The sequence below is a fragment of the Vulpes vulpes genome, chromosome 3 (genome assembly GCF_048418805.1).
Source record: "Vulpes vulpes isolate BD-2025 chromosome 3, VulVul3, whole genome shotgun sequence".
NCBI lineage: Eukaryota > Metazoa > Chordata > Mammalia > Carnivora > Canidae > Vulpes > Vulpes vulpes.
In genome coordinates this window covers 75,095,140-75,110,746 of record NC_132782.1, presented here as the reverse complement: position 1 = coordinate 75,110,746, position 15,607 = coordinate 75,095,140, and the positions used below count along the sequence as shown (strand labels likewise).

The 15,607-nt window shown below is 45.9% G+C and overlaps 2 protein-coding genes across 2 annotated transcripts; both read left to right on the top strand.

Annotated features, from left to right (window-relative positions):
* The first annotated feature begins 5,282 nt into the window (after positions 1–5,282).
* NUPR2 (nuclear protein 2, transcriptional regulator) lies at positions 5,283–6,135 on the top strand. Its single transcript, XM_026017502.2, has 2 exons — positions 5,283–5,637; positions 5,904–6,135. Exon 1 carries the CDS (start codon positions 5,335–5,337, stop codon positions 5,629–5,631), a length of 297 nt encoding a protein of 98 aa, XP_025873287.1. The 5' UTR covers positions 5,283–5,334; the 3' UTR covers positions 5,632–5,637; positions 5,904–6,135.
* On the top strand, positions 5,328–14,637 carry CHCHD2 (coiled-coil-helix-coiled-coil-helix domain containing 2). Its single transcript, XM_026017501.2, has 4 exons — positions 5,328–10,771; positions 12,543–12,789; positions 13,535–13,685; positions 14,331–14,637. The coding sequence occupies exons 1-4, from the start codon at positions 10,722–10,724 to the stop codon at positions 14,339–14,341; spliced, it is 459 nt and encodes a 152-aa protein (XP_025873286.1). The 5' UTR covers positions 5,328–10,721; the 3' UTR covers positions 14,342–14,637.
* The last annotated feature ends 970 nt before the right edge of the window (positions 14,638–15,607 follow it).

The window sequence follows — 15,607 nt, the reverse complement described above, 5'->3', positions numbered from 1 at the left end:
TTTTTTTTTTTTTTTTTTTTTTTTTTTGCTTGTTTGTTTGAATGTCTTCTACGGGAACAAGAGTTTGGAGCTTCCTAGTCTACTGTCTTGCTCATGTCACTTTTGGTGTCCTCATTTTGCCCTTTGCTCCAATACCACCTCCTCAAAATGAACTTCTTTGTTTTTCAAGGTTTATTTATTTATTCATGAGAGACAGAGAGAGAGAGGAAAAGGCACAGGCAGAGGGAGAAGCAGGCTCCATGCAGGGAGCCCCACGTGGGACTTGATCCTGGATTTCCAGGATCACGCCCTGCGCTGAAGGTGGCGCTAAATCGCTAAGCCACCCAGGCTGCCCAAAATGAACTTCTTTGTCTAAAATATCACATTCATAACATTTTCACCCTTCATATATCTTAATTGCATTTATCACTGAGAGAGCATATACTACATATTTTTTTATTGTCTGCCTCTTCTAGAATATAAAATTCATAAGAGCAGGGACTTTATCCTGAAAGTCTAAAACAATATCCGGTATATGGTAGATGTTTAGTAAATATATGCCAAATGAATTAATGAGGTTTAAATTATTTAAATTTTCCTCATTTTCATTAAAGGATTTTTTAAAGGATTTAGTTGTTTGTACATACATATATGTATTTATTTAACAGGCATTTCTTTTATACCTACTGTGAACAGGAAATGGAGGTATGGGCAAAGGTGTTTCTAATCTTACAGGGGAGCTAGACAAATACAAAAATAATGCAAATGCATGAATAAATGAGGAAGAGAAAGAGGTGTTGAATATAAGCCATAGTCAGCTCTGAGTTTGCGAATGAGTGTCACAAGTCTCATCAGAGGGATATCAGAGACAAGAGCAAGCTCTGCTATGGCCCAAAGGCAGACACAGGGAGTCACTCCACCATAGGCCTTGGGCAGGCCATATGACCTGGCTGAATCTCTATTTCTCTTTCTGCTACCTTATGAGGTGGTTGCAATAATTCATTAGAAAGTAATGAGATAGGGACGCCTGGGTGGCTCAGTGGTTGAGCATCTGCCTTCGGCTCAACATGTGATCCTGTGGTTCCAGGATCAAGTCCTGCTCCCAGCTCCCTGCAGGGAGCCTGCTTCTCCCTCTGCCTGTGTCTCTTCCTCTTTCTCTCTCTCTCTCTCTCTCTGTGTCATGAATAAATAAAATCTTTAAAGTAAATAAATAAAATCTTATTGCAATGATATCAGAATTCATTCAGAGCTCTGAGGCAAGATAGCAAAGACAGATCATAGCACCTGCTTTTAAACATCATCTCAGAAGCTAGAATTGTTTAGCAATCTGTGAACTGACAAGTAAGGGGTTTATATAAAGGGGCATAGTAAAATGGAAGAAACTATTATCTAAGGGTCAGAAGATCTCATTCTCAGCCTGGCTCTGCTTTTTATTAGTTATACAACCTCCAGGAAGTTGTTAAACTGTTTTGTCATCTGGAAAATTGGGACAGTAATATTTCACCAGGTTCTTATAAAGATCAAGAAACATAATATATGGCTTTGATTGTTGCATCTAAATCCATTCCCTACACTAGAAAGATCAATGACTCCTTGGAAGAAATGGCTGATTCCAGGTCTGTGGCATACAATGTATAAGATGAGCCTGGATGGACACTGTGGTTCACCAGAAAACAAGACTACTAGGTTAATGCCAATACAATGTAGGAATCACATGAAGGAGCTCCCACTGGCCAAAGACTGAACAATTTGAGTATTAAAAAAGAATAAAAATGGGGACGCCTGGGTGGCTCAGTGGTTGAGCATCCGCCTTTGGCTCAGGGCGTGATCCTGGGTTCTGGGATCGAGTCCCACATTGGGCTCCATGCATGGACCCTGCTTTTCCCTCTACCTAAGTGTCTCTCTCTCTCTCTCTCTCTCTCTCTTTGTGTCTCTTATGAATAAATAAATACATAAAATCTTTAAAGAAAATAAAGAATAGTCCCACACAGGCTCCCTCCATGGAGCCTGTTTCTCTTTCTGCCTATGTCTCTGCCTCTCTCTGTGTCTCTCATGAATAAAGGAAATCTTAAAAAAATAAAAATAATAAATAATAAAAAAGAATGAAATTGATTGAACACATTGTTTTTTTTTAAAAGATCCATGAGTTTATAATGATTCTCAAGAATCTACTTGAGAAAGAAAAAAAGTAGAGTCTATTAGAACCTGAAAACTCATTTTTTCCATTTTTTTTTTTTTAGGTTTTATTTATTTATTCATGAGAGGCAGACATAGAGCGTGATGCAGGCTCCTTACAGGGAGCCCGATATAAGACTCAATTCCTGGGCCTGGGATCACACCCTAAGCTGAAGACAGATGTTCAACCACTAAGCCACCCAGGCATCCCTGAAAACTCATCTTTTTTTTTTTTTTTAAGATTTTATTTATTCATGAGAGACAGAGAGAGAGGCAGAGACATAAGCAGAGGGAGAAACAGGCTCCACGCAGGGAGCCTGATGTGGGACTTGATCCCACATCTCCAGGATCACGCCCTGGGCTGAAGTTGGAACTAAACCGTTGAGCCACCTGGGCTGCCTGAAAACTCATCTTTAAAAGGCAATTAGGGGCACCTGGCTGGCTCAGTTGGAAGAGCATGTGACTCTTGATCTCTGAGTCATGGGTTCAAGCCCCACATTAGGTGTATAGATTACTTAAATAAAGAAACTTAAAAAAATAAAAGGGAATTAAATATTTTTAGCCTTTCTTGTCAAAATGTATTTCAGAGTAACCAAATGGCCTGGGAATGACTGAATTAAAAAATTACATTTCAGGGATCCCTGGGTGGCGCAGCGGTTTGGCGCCTGCCTTTGGCCCAGGGCGCGATCCTGGAGACCTGGGATCGAATCCCACATCGGGCTCCCGGTGCATGGAGCCTGCTTCTCCCTCTGCCTGTGTCTCTGCCTCTCTCTCTCTCTCTGTGACTATCATAAATAATAAAAAAATAAAAAAATAAAAACATAAAAAATTACATTTCAAAAAAAAATTACATTTCATAGACCATAATGAAAGCAAATGAAAACAATAGCAAATAAAGAAATGAAATATAGATGAAATCATTAGATAAAAGTTTATGTGGAACCACATTCACAATTGCAAGGAAAGGCTGTTACCACCTGATCTCACTGATCAGTCATAGCATCCCTAAAATTGGCACAGTGAGCTATTGTGGATATCCTGGTGTGATGCCAACACACATTACTTCCTAGGAAGTTTTCTTGTTCCTCAAATTGAATCTGAGTATAAACAACCCTCTAGATCCAATGTCAATTTACAGGAAATATAAAAGAGAGAGGAACAAGTTAAATGATACCAGGAAGCAGCAGACAAATTCACAAAGTGGGACATTTTACAGGACAACTGACCCAGTTTCTGCAACACATCACTGTCAGGGGAAAACGAAAAGGACAGGGAAGCTGCCCTAGAATATGAGAGACTTCCTTGTAAGCTTCGTGTATAGATTTCATATATATTTTGAATTGTATTCTGATGTCTCTTGGACAACCAGAGAAATGTGATCCCAGAATTAAGATAATAAGGGGACTGGTTGATTTTTGTCAGGTGTGAAAATAACACTCCAGTTATGTAAGAAATAAATCTGAAATTTTTCAGAGCGAAGTATTGAGAAATATAGGGGTGAAAGGACATAAAGTCTGCAGCAGAGAAAGAAAGGGAGATGTGAAGGACATGTGACAGGGTCATGACGATTGTTGAATCCCTGTGATGGGAGTTCACTGTTCTATACTTTGCACTTTTAAGATATCTGAATATTTTCATAACAACAAATTCTAAAGAGATTTTTTTTTTTTTAGGGCTGCCTGGGTGGCTCAGCTGGTTAGGCGTCTGCATCCCTCTGGGGTCCCGATCTCAGGTCCTGGGATCCAGCCCCACATGGGCCCTGCTCAGCGGGGCGGGGGGGGGGGGGGGGGGGGGAGGGGCGTCTCCATCTCCCTCTCTTCATCCCGCTTCAGTTCTCTGCATGCTCATCTCACTCAAGGAAATAAAATATTTTTTAAAGAGATTTTTTAAAAAGAACCTGTGTGGGAGAGTAGTAAAAGGATAAATACTAGTTTCTCGCCTTGGCAATGGCAAATGTAACCCGTGGGCGGAAGAGAACCCCTCTGGGTACTTTATTAAGCGCACTGCCCCCGGACGGCTCCACGGAGAACCGCCGCCCGCCCAGAGCGCCGGGGTGCAGGCCGCGAGCCGGGGACGTGCTGCGGGGAGCGCGGGATGGGACTCGGCGCTACGGGCACGCGGGGGGTCACACACGTGCCCAGGGTCGTTGTCTCTTAAGCATGGAGATACTTCTCATCTATTAAAGAGAAAATCCTCTAGAGGATAGCCTCAGATTCTGTGGGAAGAGGATTACCTGGGCTGGCGGAGCCTCCGAGAACGGGCGCTCAGCGCAGGGCCTCCGCGAGGGCAGCGCTGAGGCCGGCAGGGACGCGACCACGAGGCGCGGGGGTGGACGCAGGGGCTGCGGCGCTGCAGAGCTCGCCGACGACTGCCCCCTCACCCCTCGGCCCCCGACGCCCCGCCGCAGCCCGCGGGGCCGCACACCCAGTGCACCGAGGGCCCCGCACCGCCGCCCGCTGCTCCCGCCCTCACCCCAGAGCCCCGCGCGTCGCGGCCAGCTCCGGCGTCTCCCACCGAGGACTTGCGCTCCCGCTCGGTTCCGGCTGTGGTCGCGGGCGCGGAGCCCGCTCCGTTGCTGTCCGTCCCTGAGCTCGAGGCACTCGTGCTCCTGAGCAACCCCGGGAGGGTGGGAAGGAGAAAGGGCTAACGGGCCCTGGCCTCCCAGCCAGAAACACTTGCACGTCAGATGCCTCCGATACGCCAGTGAGAGCTGGAGCGCGGGCCCGCGGAGCAGCGAGCTCCACGCGGCTCGACCCCAGGGCCCCGGGGCCACGACCTCGGCCGCCCAGGAGCCCCGGGACACGTTCGGCCCGTTCACACGGACAGAGGTCTTAGGAGTCCAGCGCTGGGACACCAGACCCGGCCTCCAGGAGCGAACGTCTCACGCCCCCGCGCGCCCCCCAACCGCAGCTGTACCCGGAGGGGTGCAGACCCGCCTTCCCGGCGCACTCCGTCGCCGCGGTAGGGGCTCGGGGGCGACCCGTCGGGCCCCAGGCACCCAGCGCTCAGCCGGGTCCGCCGAGGGCCCGTCTCGCGCTGGCGGCGCGGGCTCGCGGCTCGCAGCTCTCCCGGGGAGCGCCGGGACGCCCTCGGGCTCTGTGACGTCAGCCGCAAGCCCCGCCCCGCGGGCAGGGCGGTCCCGAGGGGCGCGCGCGGGCGGGCGGCCCGGGGGCGGGAGACATGGACGCGGCCCTTCTGGGCGCAGAGGCTCAGGTCCGGCCGCAGCCTCCCGAGGGGTGGCCGCCCGGGAGCTCGGACGAGGAGCCCTGCGACTGCCTGGATTACTACTACCTGCGCGACTTCCCGGCCTGCGGGGCCGGGCGCAGCAAGGGTCGGACGCGGCGCGAGCGGGAACTGCGAACCAACTGGCCGGTGCCCGGCGGCCACGAGCGCAAGATCGCGCAGAAGCTCGTCAACGGCCAGCGCAAGCGCCGCCAGCGCCAGCTGCAGCCCAGGGCGCGCACTCGCCTCCCCTGAGCGCAGGTGCGTGTGGGCGGCCGCGGACCCCGCCCCCCGGGAAGCCCCGCTCGCGCCGGCCCCCTCGCGAGGCCGCTCTGCGCTGGCCTGGCGCCGCCGGACCCCTAACGCCAACGTATCTGGGCTGTGCTCAGAATAACGTAGAACTACCTTCTGGATTTTGTAGTTGGGAGAAGAGGCTGGGAGACGCAGAAACATCTTTTTTAAAATAGAAGTGGAGAATTTACTTCCAGTGTTTATGCATGGGCTAAAGAGAGTTTTCTTTTTGTCAGTTTTCTGCAGGATACCCGAAGGCCTTGATAAAAGTATTTTCCCTGACTCCAGCTGTAACTGGTCGTAAGGGAGAAAATCCATGTTGGTCAACATCACTTCTTTTCGACATCGCTTAAGTTTACTGCTTCAGTATCTTTCCCTTACTGATTGTTAATTAAGTAACATCCAAGTGTCCAAGTGGGTATGCCTTTTTAGGGTTTTTAATTAAAAGCAGCAAGAGTGGCATTTTAATTCTGGTTTTGTTTTTTCCAGTTGCTACGGTAACTCGTTTCCGTTTCAGGTCCAAAAATGAACAAATAAGTTTGTCTTATGCGTAAAGATGAATGGGGGGGGGAGAACAAAGATAGGAATCTGTACAAGATTTCATAGATGTAGTGTGCAGTTTAATATTTTTTGCCAGAATAGGAATACATTTCGTTGTAATAGTGTTTTGAACATTTGCTAGGTTCTCTGCACTGCTGATCTCACAATCCTTTCAGGTGGACGCTGCTACTCTCGTTTTATAGAAGGGATTCTACAAAGACCAGTTATTGCAGATACTCAAAAGTATTCACTCCTTACAGCATCAGTTTTCCTCTACTGTAGGCAATATTCTGTGATTCAGAACCATCCCCAAACTCCATGTTCAACAACAAGAATTGAGTTGTGGCTTAAAAATTATACACAGTATGTCAGAGTGGCTGTCCTCTTCAGTGTGCATTCTTTTAGGTCTCTGTGCACAGTAGGGAGTCCCTGGTCAGGAAAGAAACGTGGTGCTTACTGGAAGGAGCAACCTGAATTTTAATCCTGTGAGTGTTCATTGCTGTGGCATCCAGCAAACTTCTGAGGTAACTATTTTTAAGTTACACCAAGCCTCAGGCTACTCATTTGTAAAATGGGAATGATCCTGGATCACCTTACCAAACCGTGGGTTATAGGTTAAACATATAAAACATCTCATACAGTTAAGACCCTGGCACATAAGTTACTCAATAAACTTTTTTAAATTTACAGAACACAACCCCCTCTTCTATTGTCAAAGTCTTATATTCTTAAAATGTCTCCAGGTGGTGTGCTCTAGTGGGGGTCCTGGCTCTGGAGTCAAACACCTGTACGAACTTGTACAAGCTGCTTAAACTCCAAGTTATCTGTTTCCTTATCTGTAAAATGGATATAATATAGTACCTATTTAAAGAGTTCTTGTGAGGTGTAAGGAAAGTAATACATGTAAAGTTCTTAGTGCTTAGTATGTAACAGACACATTATTAGTCTATGTGCTGCTGAAGCTAGTGCAGCACTGACATTAGTAATGTCCCCACTGCCACTGTCTTGTCCTTCAGGATTTTTCCTTTCCCTACTCTCCTGCTGTGCCTCAGAGGTACTATGTCCAGATTAATCTTCCCAAAAGCTATTTAAACATGTAAAAACCTTAAATGACTGCTCTAACCTTGTAGGATAAAGAGCCTAGATTTATATTGTGCTGGAAATCATCTATTGGATCGTCTTAAACTTTTACAACTTCCAAAAACACACTCTGATTAACACATATCTTCTATCCTCATGTATTCGATTCTGCTGCTTCATTGGAATCTGTGCTGTCCTACTCAGCATGCTCTTTTCTGCTTTATCATTTTAGTATTTCTAAAACAAATTCCACCTCTACTTATTTTAAGTGCCACTTTCTCTCTGAACTTTCATCCACAGTGAATATCCATTCCTTTGAAATCCATAGAACTTCATTTAAACACCACCTAACCACTTGTGTATATTGTATTTTGTATTTTTAGAGCAACAGTTAAGAATTCACTCACTGGTTTTCTTTTTTTTTTTTTTTTGGTCTGGTATGTGCAAGGCTGTATTCATGTAAGTATGTCTTAATTATCCAAAGGGAAAATTTAAATTGTGTCAGGACCTTAGTGTCTTAAACATGTTTGTACACAATTCTCAATCTGCCACAATCCCAGACAGATAGAAGCCAGGTTAAGGCAACACTCTGTAAGGTGTTTTAACTAGATTTTGCTCACCTTAGATACTAAAACTTTTATAGTTTAAATACAGTAACTGTAGAAATTCTGCATTAGTTACCTATTGCTGTGTAATAAATTACTCCAAACCCTAGTGGCTGAAAGCAACAAATAATTCTCTTAGTTTCCAGAGGTGAAGAATTCAGAAGTGGCTAACAGGCTGGTTTTGACTTATGGTCATGATGTAGGAGAGGAATTAGGCTCTACTTTTTGAAGGAAGTGTCAGAATCTGTGGACCTACTGTAAACCACCATGGTATGTTTAATTAGCACAAGTGTGTTCCAATTTGTGTTTTAAACAAATTGGAAAATATGAACAAGCAAAAAAAAAAAAAATCACTATCCAGTAGATAACACTACTTAAGTGTACATAGTTCAAGTCTGTAAAATACTATGAACTCTCTCAGAATATAAACATGCTATGTATACTACTTTGTAATCTACTCTTTCACTTAGTATATTGTGAGGACTTTTTATGGCAGGTATTCTTTCATAATATTTATTTTTTTCTTTCCTAATATTTAAATAGCTTCATAGCACTTCATCATTTGTATGAATCATGTAATTCTACATTGTAGGACACAAGTAATTTATTGATTTTTCCCTATTTTATACAACTTGTTAAATGAACATCTTAAAGCTAACTTCTTTCCACATTCATGACTGTTTCTTGAATTCTTAGATGTGGGCTTTCTGGAACAGGTTTGCAGAATTTTAAACCTGGTACCTACCACCTGAGTAGAATTTTATTGCAATCATCAGGGGTCCATTCATCCAAACATTGGTATCAAATATATGTAACAACGCCTGCCAGAGTTACTTGTTCAGATTTTGATCACTGTATAGGATTTGTTGAAAATGATTAAAATCGCTATGGAATGAGAAATTGTTACATAAATTTTATTAGAGTGATCTTCAGAATATTTATACTGGCCAACTACAAATGATATGTAGCAGTATTACGAAATCTTTTTCGTTTTTATTTTAATTTTTACATGTTCTTAATCCGTTTTTGAATAAAGGTAATACATTAACTTTCAAAATCCAAAAGATAGGGCAGCCGGGGTGGCTCAGCGGTTCAGCGCCGCCTTCAGCCCAGGACATGATCCTGGAGACATGGGATCCAGACCCATGTCAGGATTCCTGCAGAGAGCCTGCTTCTCCCTTTGCCTGTGTCTCTGCCCCACCCCCCCACACACACACACCCTACCGTGTCTTTCATTAATAAATAAATAAAATATTTAAGAAAAAAATCCAAAAGATAGAAAATGTTTTCAGTAAAAGTTCCCCTCTTGGGCCACAGTCACTCGCCTACTGCCTCACGGTTAACAGCTGCAGATATTTCGTGCATATTAAGTCTTCTCTCCAAGCACACTGCACCCAATTCTGCCCTTCTTTGTCTTCACAGTTTATCATCATATCTTTCATAACAGTGTAGAGTTTATTCCTTTTTATAGCTGTATATTGTGTGCTGCGCCTTTTTAAAAATTTTGTATTCTACTGACAAGAATTTGTTTCCAATCTTTTGCTATGACAAAATAATCTTGCACAAATATCTAATATTCTCTCCTCGGAGTGGAAATTCATGACTTAGCCAGGTGTGATTAAAATCGTCTGTTATGGACGTTCATTCTGAGCGCTTGTGCCAGGATGTCCTTACTAGGCTCCTTTCCTCCATCTCTGCTTATGAATTCTCCAGAGAAATGTCACGTCATTTGTAAAGCTTTCATTAAGTTCTGTGAAAATAAAACTTCTTCATGACAGGTCTTTGGATTATTTACCCTTCGATTCCACGAACATTCTGCTGTTACTGGAGAGAATGCGTTAAACTCCGCGACCTCCGGCGGAAGGGGAAAATTTCTCTTCGACCTGCAAGCCGAAAGGGAGGGAACACCTCCGCGCTCTCCCCTTGCCCGGAGCCCTCCCGGGAGCCCCCCGAGCCAGCTCTCCCGCTCCGGAGGCGCGCGGACACGTCCCAGGGGCCCCGCTCCCTCCACCCGCCGTGCCCTGCGCGGGTGCGAGCACGTCCCCGGGGGCCTCACGCCCGGGCTCGCCCACCCTGCCGAGGCTGCCCGTCACCGCGGCTCGGGGTGTGTAGGCTGTCGTGTGTGCCCTCCTGACCCAAAGTCCACGAAGAAAGAGTCTCGTTGGAGCGAGCGCCGTCTCCAGGACGGAGCCAGCGCCCGGGCATCATTCGCTGCACTTTTAACTATCAGTGAACGAACACTACCCCAATCACGGGCACAAGCTCTATGGCACGTACGGAAAGGGCCTGGAAAGGCAGAGTAACAACGGTAAGGCATCGTCACAGCCTGAGTCCGCAGACAGAATAAAAACAGGGTCACCTCAGCTCCGCGGGTCCTGCCTAACGCATCCGGTTTCCTCCGTCCCGTTCACACCATGTGCGCACACGGTGCCTCAAAAGATTCTTACCCGAGTAAGTAACTTAATGCCGAGGAAAGTTAACTACTAGTAGAAACGCCGGCGGAAAGCAGCGACGCTTCTAAGCAAACGCGAACGGCTCTGCCTCCCGCTGGGCTGGGAAAACAGGCGCGCCGGGCACCTTCAGGCCTTCCGGTCTCCTGGGGCAGCCTGGCGCGGAGCTCATGACGCACGCCGCGTCCGACCACTGCTCTTCCGGTGACCTTCAGGGCCCGCGGAGACGTAGGCGCGCGAGGCCTCTGCCTGTGCGCTGATTGGTCGCACGCCGAGGCCAGCCCCACCCCCCGTTTTCCGGTCTCTGGCTCCTGCCGAAGCCTCCGGGGTCGTCGCCGAGTGTCGGGCTTCTGGGTGCTGTGCTCCTGTCCCAGTAGACATGCCGCGTGGAAGCCGGAGCCGCGCCTCCCGCATGGCTCCTCCGGCCAGGTGAGGCAGTGGAGGGGTCTGGGGCCCTGCCGACGCGTGACGCGGGCGGAGGCTGGTGGAGGCCGCGGAGGGTCGGCCGAGGGGCCGGCGGGGCGGCGGAGTGCTGGGCGCCGGCCAAGGGCGGGGGTGGGGTGAGGGGGGTACCGCTGTGAGGTGGGCCCGCCTCCGCCAGGGGGTCGTGACTGGGCTTTGGCCACATTTCCCGTTAGTGGCAGACTTTCTGATTTCGAATACCCGTGAGTTCTTAAAATATTCGAGAGCTCATTTAAAAAATGCTTTACGTTTATTGAAGCGAGCTCTGCCCCCGGCGTGGGGCCGGAACCCACGACCCCAGGACCTAGACGCCCCTCCCCCGACTCAACCAGCCCGCCCAGAGCGCGCTTTAAGTTAAACGGTCATATCCTGGAAATAAAGGAGTATTTGGAAGGGTAAACCGGCCAAAGCTTCTGAAGTAAATAAAAAAACGAGTGTCGGTGAAAGGTAGTATAATGGGGAGAATGATTGCATTTCAGTAAACAGGGTAACCTGCGAGCCCACAGAGAGCGGTCCAGAGGCTCGGCCCAGCGACCGAAGCCTCCTTGTACACGACATCGTCTGATTCATAAAAACACTTTAGAAATTTACTGGTAGGGACCCCTGGGTGGCGCAGCGGTTTGGCGCCTGCCTTTGGCCCAGGGCGCGATCCTGGAGACCCGGGATCGAATCCCACGTCGGGCTCCCGGTGCATGGAGCCTGCTTCTCCCTCTGCCTGTGTCTCTGCCCCCCTCTCTCTCTCTCTCTCTCTCTCTCTCTCTATCATAAATAAAAAAGAAAGAAAGAAATATACTGGTAGTTACACTTTAACACCCGTAACCTTAGGGATAGATGTTATTCCTGTTTTCCAGGAATAAGGAAACTGGAGCCTCGGAACAAGTGACTTGTCCGAGGTCACCCTACCAGTAAATAGGAAAGCCAGGTCTGGCCCAAGTCTTCCAACAACCGGTTAGGGTGTTAAACACAGGACCAGGTTGCTTCTCTGGAGTGAGGTGGATTGTGTTCAGACTGTAGGACTGTAGGACAGTCCTTCACTTAAGGGAAAGAAGCTGTTCTCCAGAGGACAGAAAAACCAAATTTTTATAAAGTGATGCCAGATAACACCTGATTGGAAGCAAAGTCATAAATTTTCCAACCTAGGGGCAGCCCGGGTGGCTCAGCGGCTTAATGCCGCCTTCAGTCCAGGGCCTGATTCTGGACCCCCAGGACTGACCCCCCGTTGGGCTCCCTGCATGGAGCCTGCTTCTCCCTCTGCCTGTGCCTCTGCCTCTCTCTCTCTCTCTCTCTCTCTGTCTGTCTGTCTCTGTCTCTCATGAATAAATAAATAAAATCTTAAAAAAATGAACTTCCAACCTAGCCTTATTTGGGGGAAGAGCACCCAAGGAAACAGTCTAAAAATGGCCAGAGGGGACATCATGTGTGAAGACTTTTTCTAAAGAAGGACTGGACATTAGTGAAAGCCTCTAGCTGGAAGCCTTACCAATAACATAAAGTCACTTAACACATATTTTGTATATATGTTATAATACTGTATTCTTAGAATAAAATAAGCTAAAGAAAAGGTTACTGAGAAAGCACACACAATACTTATACTGTGTTTATTGAAAAAAATCCACACATACTGGACTCATGCAGTTCAAACCTGTGTTGTGTGAACAGTACAGTTTCTTTAGATTGACCGTTTCCAAGCCTGGTAGCAAGTGGGCACTTTCATGCTTTTTGTTCTTTTCTTTCTTAGCCGGGCACCTCAGATGAGAGCTGCACCTAGACCAGCACCAGCCGCTCAGCCGCCAGCAGCAGCTCCACCATCTGCTGTTGGCTCACCTGCTGCACCCCGGCAGCCAGGTCTCATGGCCCAGATGGCAACCACTGCAGCTGGCGTGGCTGTAGGCTCTGCTGTAGGGCACACGATTGGGCATGCCATTACTGGGGGCTTTGGTGGAGGAAGTAACACTGAGCCTTCAAGGCCCGACATCACTTACCAGGTAAGATTTTGGGCAGTGTTTTCTTTCATTGGGTAGGTTACAAGAAAACCTAGTTATTTGTCAGTTCCTTATGTATAGGAGCTGTGAATCCATGGTCCTCCTAACAGAAAATGGTTTGTCAGAAGCCGTGTTTGGCAGTTGAGTTAGTGCTTTAGACCAGCATCAAGTACTGTCCACATTGTATTTGTTCCCAAGGAGTAGAATAGCAGCAGTTCAACCTGATTCATTGTAGAACAGCCATTTTCCCCTTATTTTAAATTTAGTTTCAATCTTAAGTATTGAAAAACCTCTTTAGTAGCTTTAGCAGAGCTCTCTGACCTCTAATCTGGTATTTGCCACTGCCCCTCTTTCTGAAGTATGTGAATTTTCTCCTCTGATGAACCTCAGTGTGTACTCTGTTGTATTTCTGGTGTGTTTGACATGCTTATCCATCTATTTTTCTATTATAGTCCCACTTTCTCCTCTGAACTACATTGAACCCCACTGGTATTTAGATACGCATGTAACCATTTCACTTTATTTGCATCTTTGTTCTTGAATCTTTCTGATTTTACCTGGAATTTTGTTAAAGCCTATTTGCTTTCTGCCTTTAAAATTTCTCACTTCCCATGTTTTTAGATAGTAACTTTAATTTGCATTTGGTTCTAATTATGTTTCCCCAGTTGACCTCAAAGACATTGGGTACTGTTCTTTGTTCAGGTGTAAATCTAATTTCTCAATGGTCCTGAATGTTATGCCTTTGCAGGAGCCTCAGGGAACCCAGCCAGCATACCAGCAGCAGTTTGGCCCATGCCACTACGAGATGAAACAGTTCCTGGAGTGTGCCCAGAACCAGGGTGACCTAAAGCTTTGTGAAGGTTTCAGCGAGGTGCTGAAACAGTGCAGATTTGCAAATGGTAGGTAGATCGAGCATCTGCGCAGTTCAGAGCAGGGTACTCCTGGCCCTATAGAGCTTTGGGAGTCTTTGTTTATTAAATTAAACTGACAAGTTAGAGGAGATTTTGTTTACATTCTATAAATAATCTAGTTCTTCTAACAAAGACCTGGTCCAGAGGTTTCTGGTCATTATATTAAGCTTTTACCAATTATGTTGTGTATCTGATTTTTCCTCAGTAGAGATTAGTGTACCGGGTCTTGTTCTGTTTATAGGATGTGGGTGATCTGGCCATAAAGCCGTGAATGTAAGATTACATTCCATTTTCAGCGAAGTCCAGGATTGGATATAAAGACTGATAAGTTATTGACGTTTTTCACACCTTATTTGAGAAAAGAGTTTATGCAGTTCCTCAGTGAAATTCTGAGATTTGGGAACACTGGAATGTTGGTAGTGAACTTGTTTTTATGTAATTTCCTCCTATTGCCCTAAAAATTCACAGTTTATAAAATGCTCATTTTCATTTTCCCACCTTCATTTAGGTACGAAACTGGTAACCTAGGCTTTCACCCCTCCTTTTACCATATGGAGGGCTTCTGCTCTGCTAAGAATATACAGCTGTTGCTCTTCTAACTTCCCTTTTCTGACTTACCTTTTCTCTTTGCAGGATTAGCCTAATCAAGAAGTTCAAATCGGAAGATATGGAAAATCATCTCTCATGACCAAGTTAATTTAGCATAAAAATATAATTAATAGAGAAGATATAAAGTGTAAAACCACCAGTTAAACCTCTCCTTCATCATTAAATACAGCTTTCTTCAGAATTGTTAATGAAAGAGGGTATTTTTAGTATAGAAGTTTATTGAGATGGTTTGAGTTGGGGGCTGGACAGATGTTTGTGTGCCTCCTTAAATCACCTTTTGTGACATTATCATTTATGAATTAATTAGAATAAAGTGATTTTTCTCCCAAAATAGTGTCTTTGAAATGTAGGATTATAAAGTAGATGTGGTATATGCATGCTGAACATACGCATTTTGCAAAAGAACCCAATTTTCTCAGCATGCCTCGAAGTCTGTTTTATAGTCACTGTATTAAATTAGCATCCACCTGGAGGATCTGACGGGGCTCCCTGAGGAGCTTTTGTAGAAAAGTAAGGAAGTAGCTCACTAGCAAGCATAGTGCTCATTTAAAAGGCTCCAGTTGGAAGGCTAGTGTTTGGTAAACTGAGCGGTAACCAGAAACTTTTAAATAATGTTACTAATCAAGTGAGTGGTAAAGAAAGTACTGGACTAGACCATGACATGAGTGAGTTCATGGCCGGGTCAACACCACGTGTCACTGCCCTGACCAGTTAATTGGATTAATGGGTCAGAGATGAAAACCATTCTCAATACAGGCACAGTTGCCTGCAAATGTTTTTCTTCTATGTAAGGCATTGTAGCTCCCCTTTCCTGAAAGACTCAAGCTAGCTGCAGTGCCCACTCCATGTTGTCTTAAGGAGATGGACTCCATTTGGGGTGTGCATCATTTTTTAAAAACCCAGCTCCATTCCTCACAACTCAAAAATTTCATTCACTTCTGGAAGTTGATCTTAAGTCTACCTTGTGCTCTGCACTTTTTCTGTTTTCAAAAGTATGTTTCTGAGGCTGGTTTCTTTTCCAATCTCTTGAGTTTCAGAGACCTGTGTTACTGCAAGGTGAGCCAAGTGCTATTTAGTGAGTAGATTTTTCAGTTGCTGCCTCTCGTCCTCAGCTGTCTTTTTAGAGTGCCCAACTTTTGAGTTCCTGAAAGGGGCCAAGACCATCTTGCTTTGAATCACCATGTTCCATTCACTCCTATCAAATCCCCCAGCACATTCCCTTCTGGATTTCTGTGAAAGCTTAGGACTTGTAAGTTCATAGTCTTAGTGCCCCTCTGTCCAAGGTATGATGGTATAGGGTG

What these genes read in the sequence shown, in the direction of transcription:
- NUPR2 (XM_026017502.2), top strand. Translation starts at nt 5,335, where the DNA reads ATGGACGCGGCCCTTCTGGGCGCAGAGGCTCAGGTCCGGCCGCAGCCT.
- CHCHD2 (XM_026017501.2), top strand. Translation starts at nt 10,722, where the DNA reads ATGCCGCGTGGAAGCCGGAGCCGCGCCTCCCGCATGGCTCCTCCGGCC. An exon ending in CGCATGGCTCCTCCGGCCAG is followed by an intron (nt 10,772 to 12,542) that starts GTGAGGCAGTGG and finishes TTTCTTTCTTAG; the next exon opens with CCGGGCACCTCAGATGAGAG. An exon ending in GGCCCGACATCACTTACCAG is followed by an intron (nt 12,790 to 13,534) that starts GTAAGATTTTGG and finishes ATGCCTTTGCAG; the next exon opens with GAGCCTCAGGGAACCCAGCC.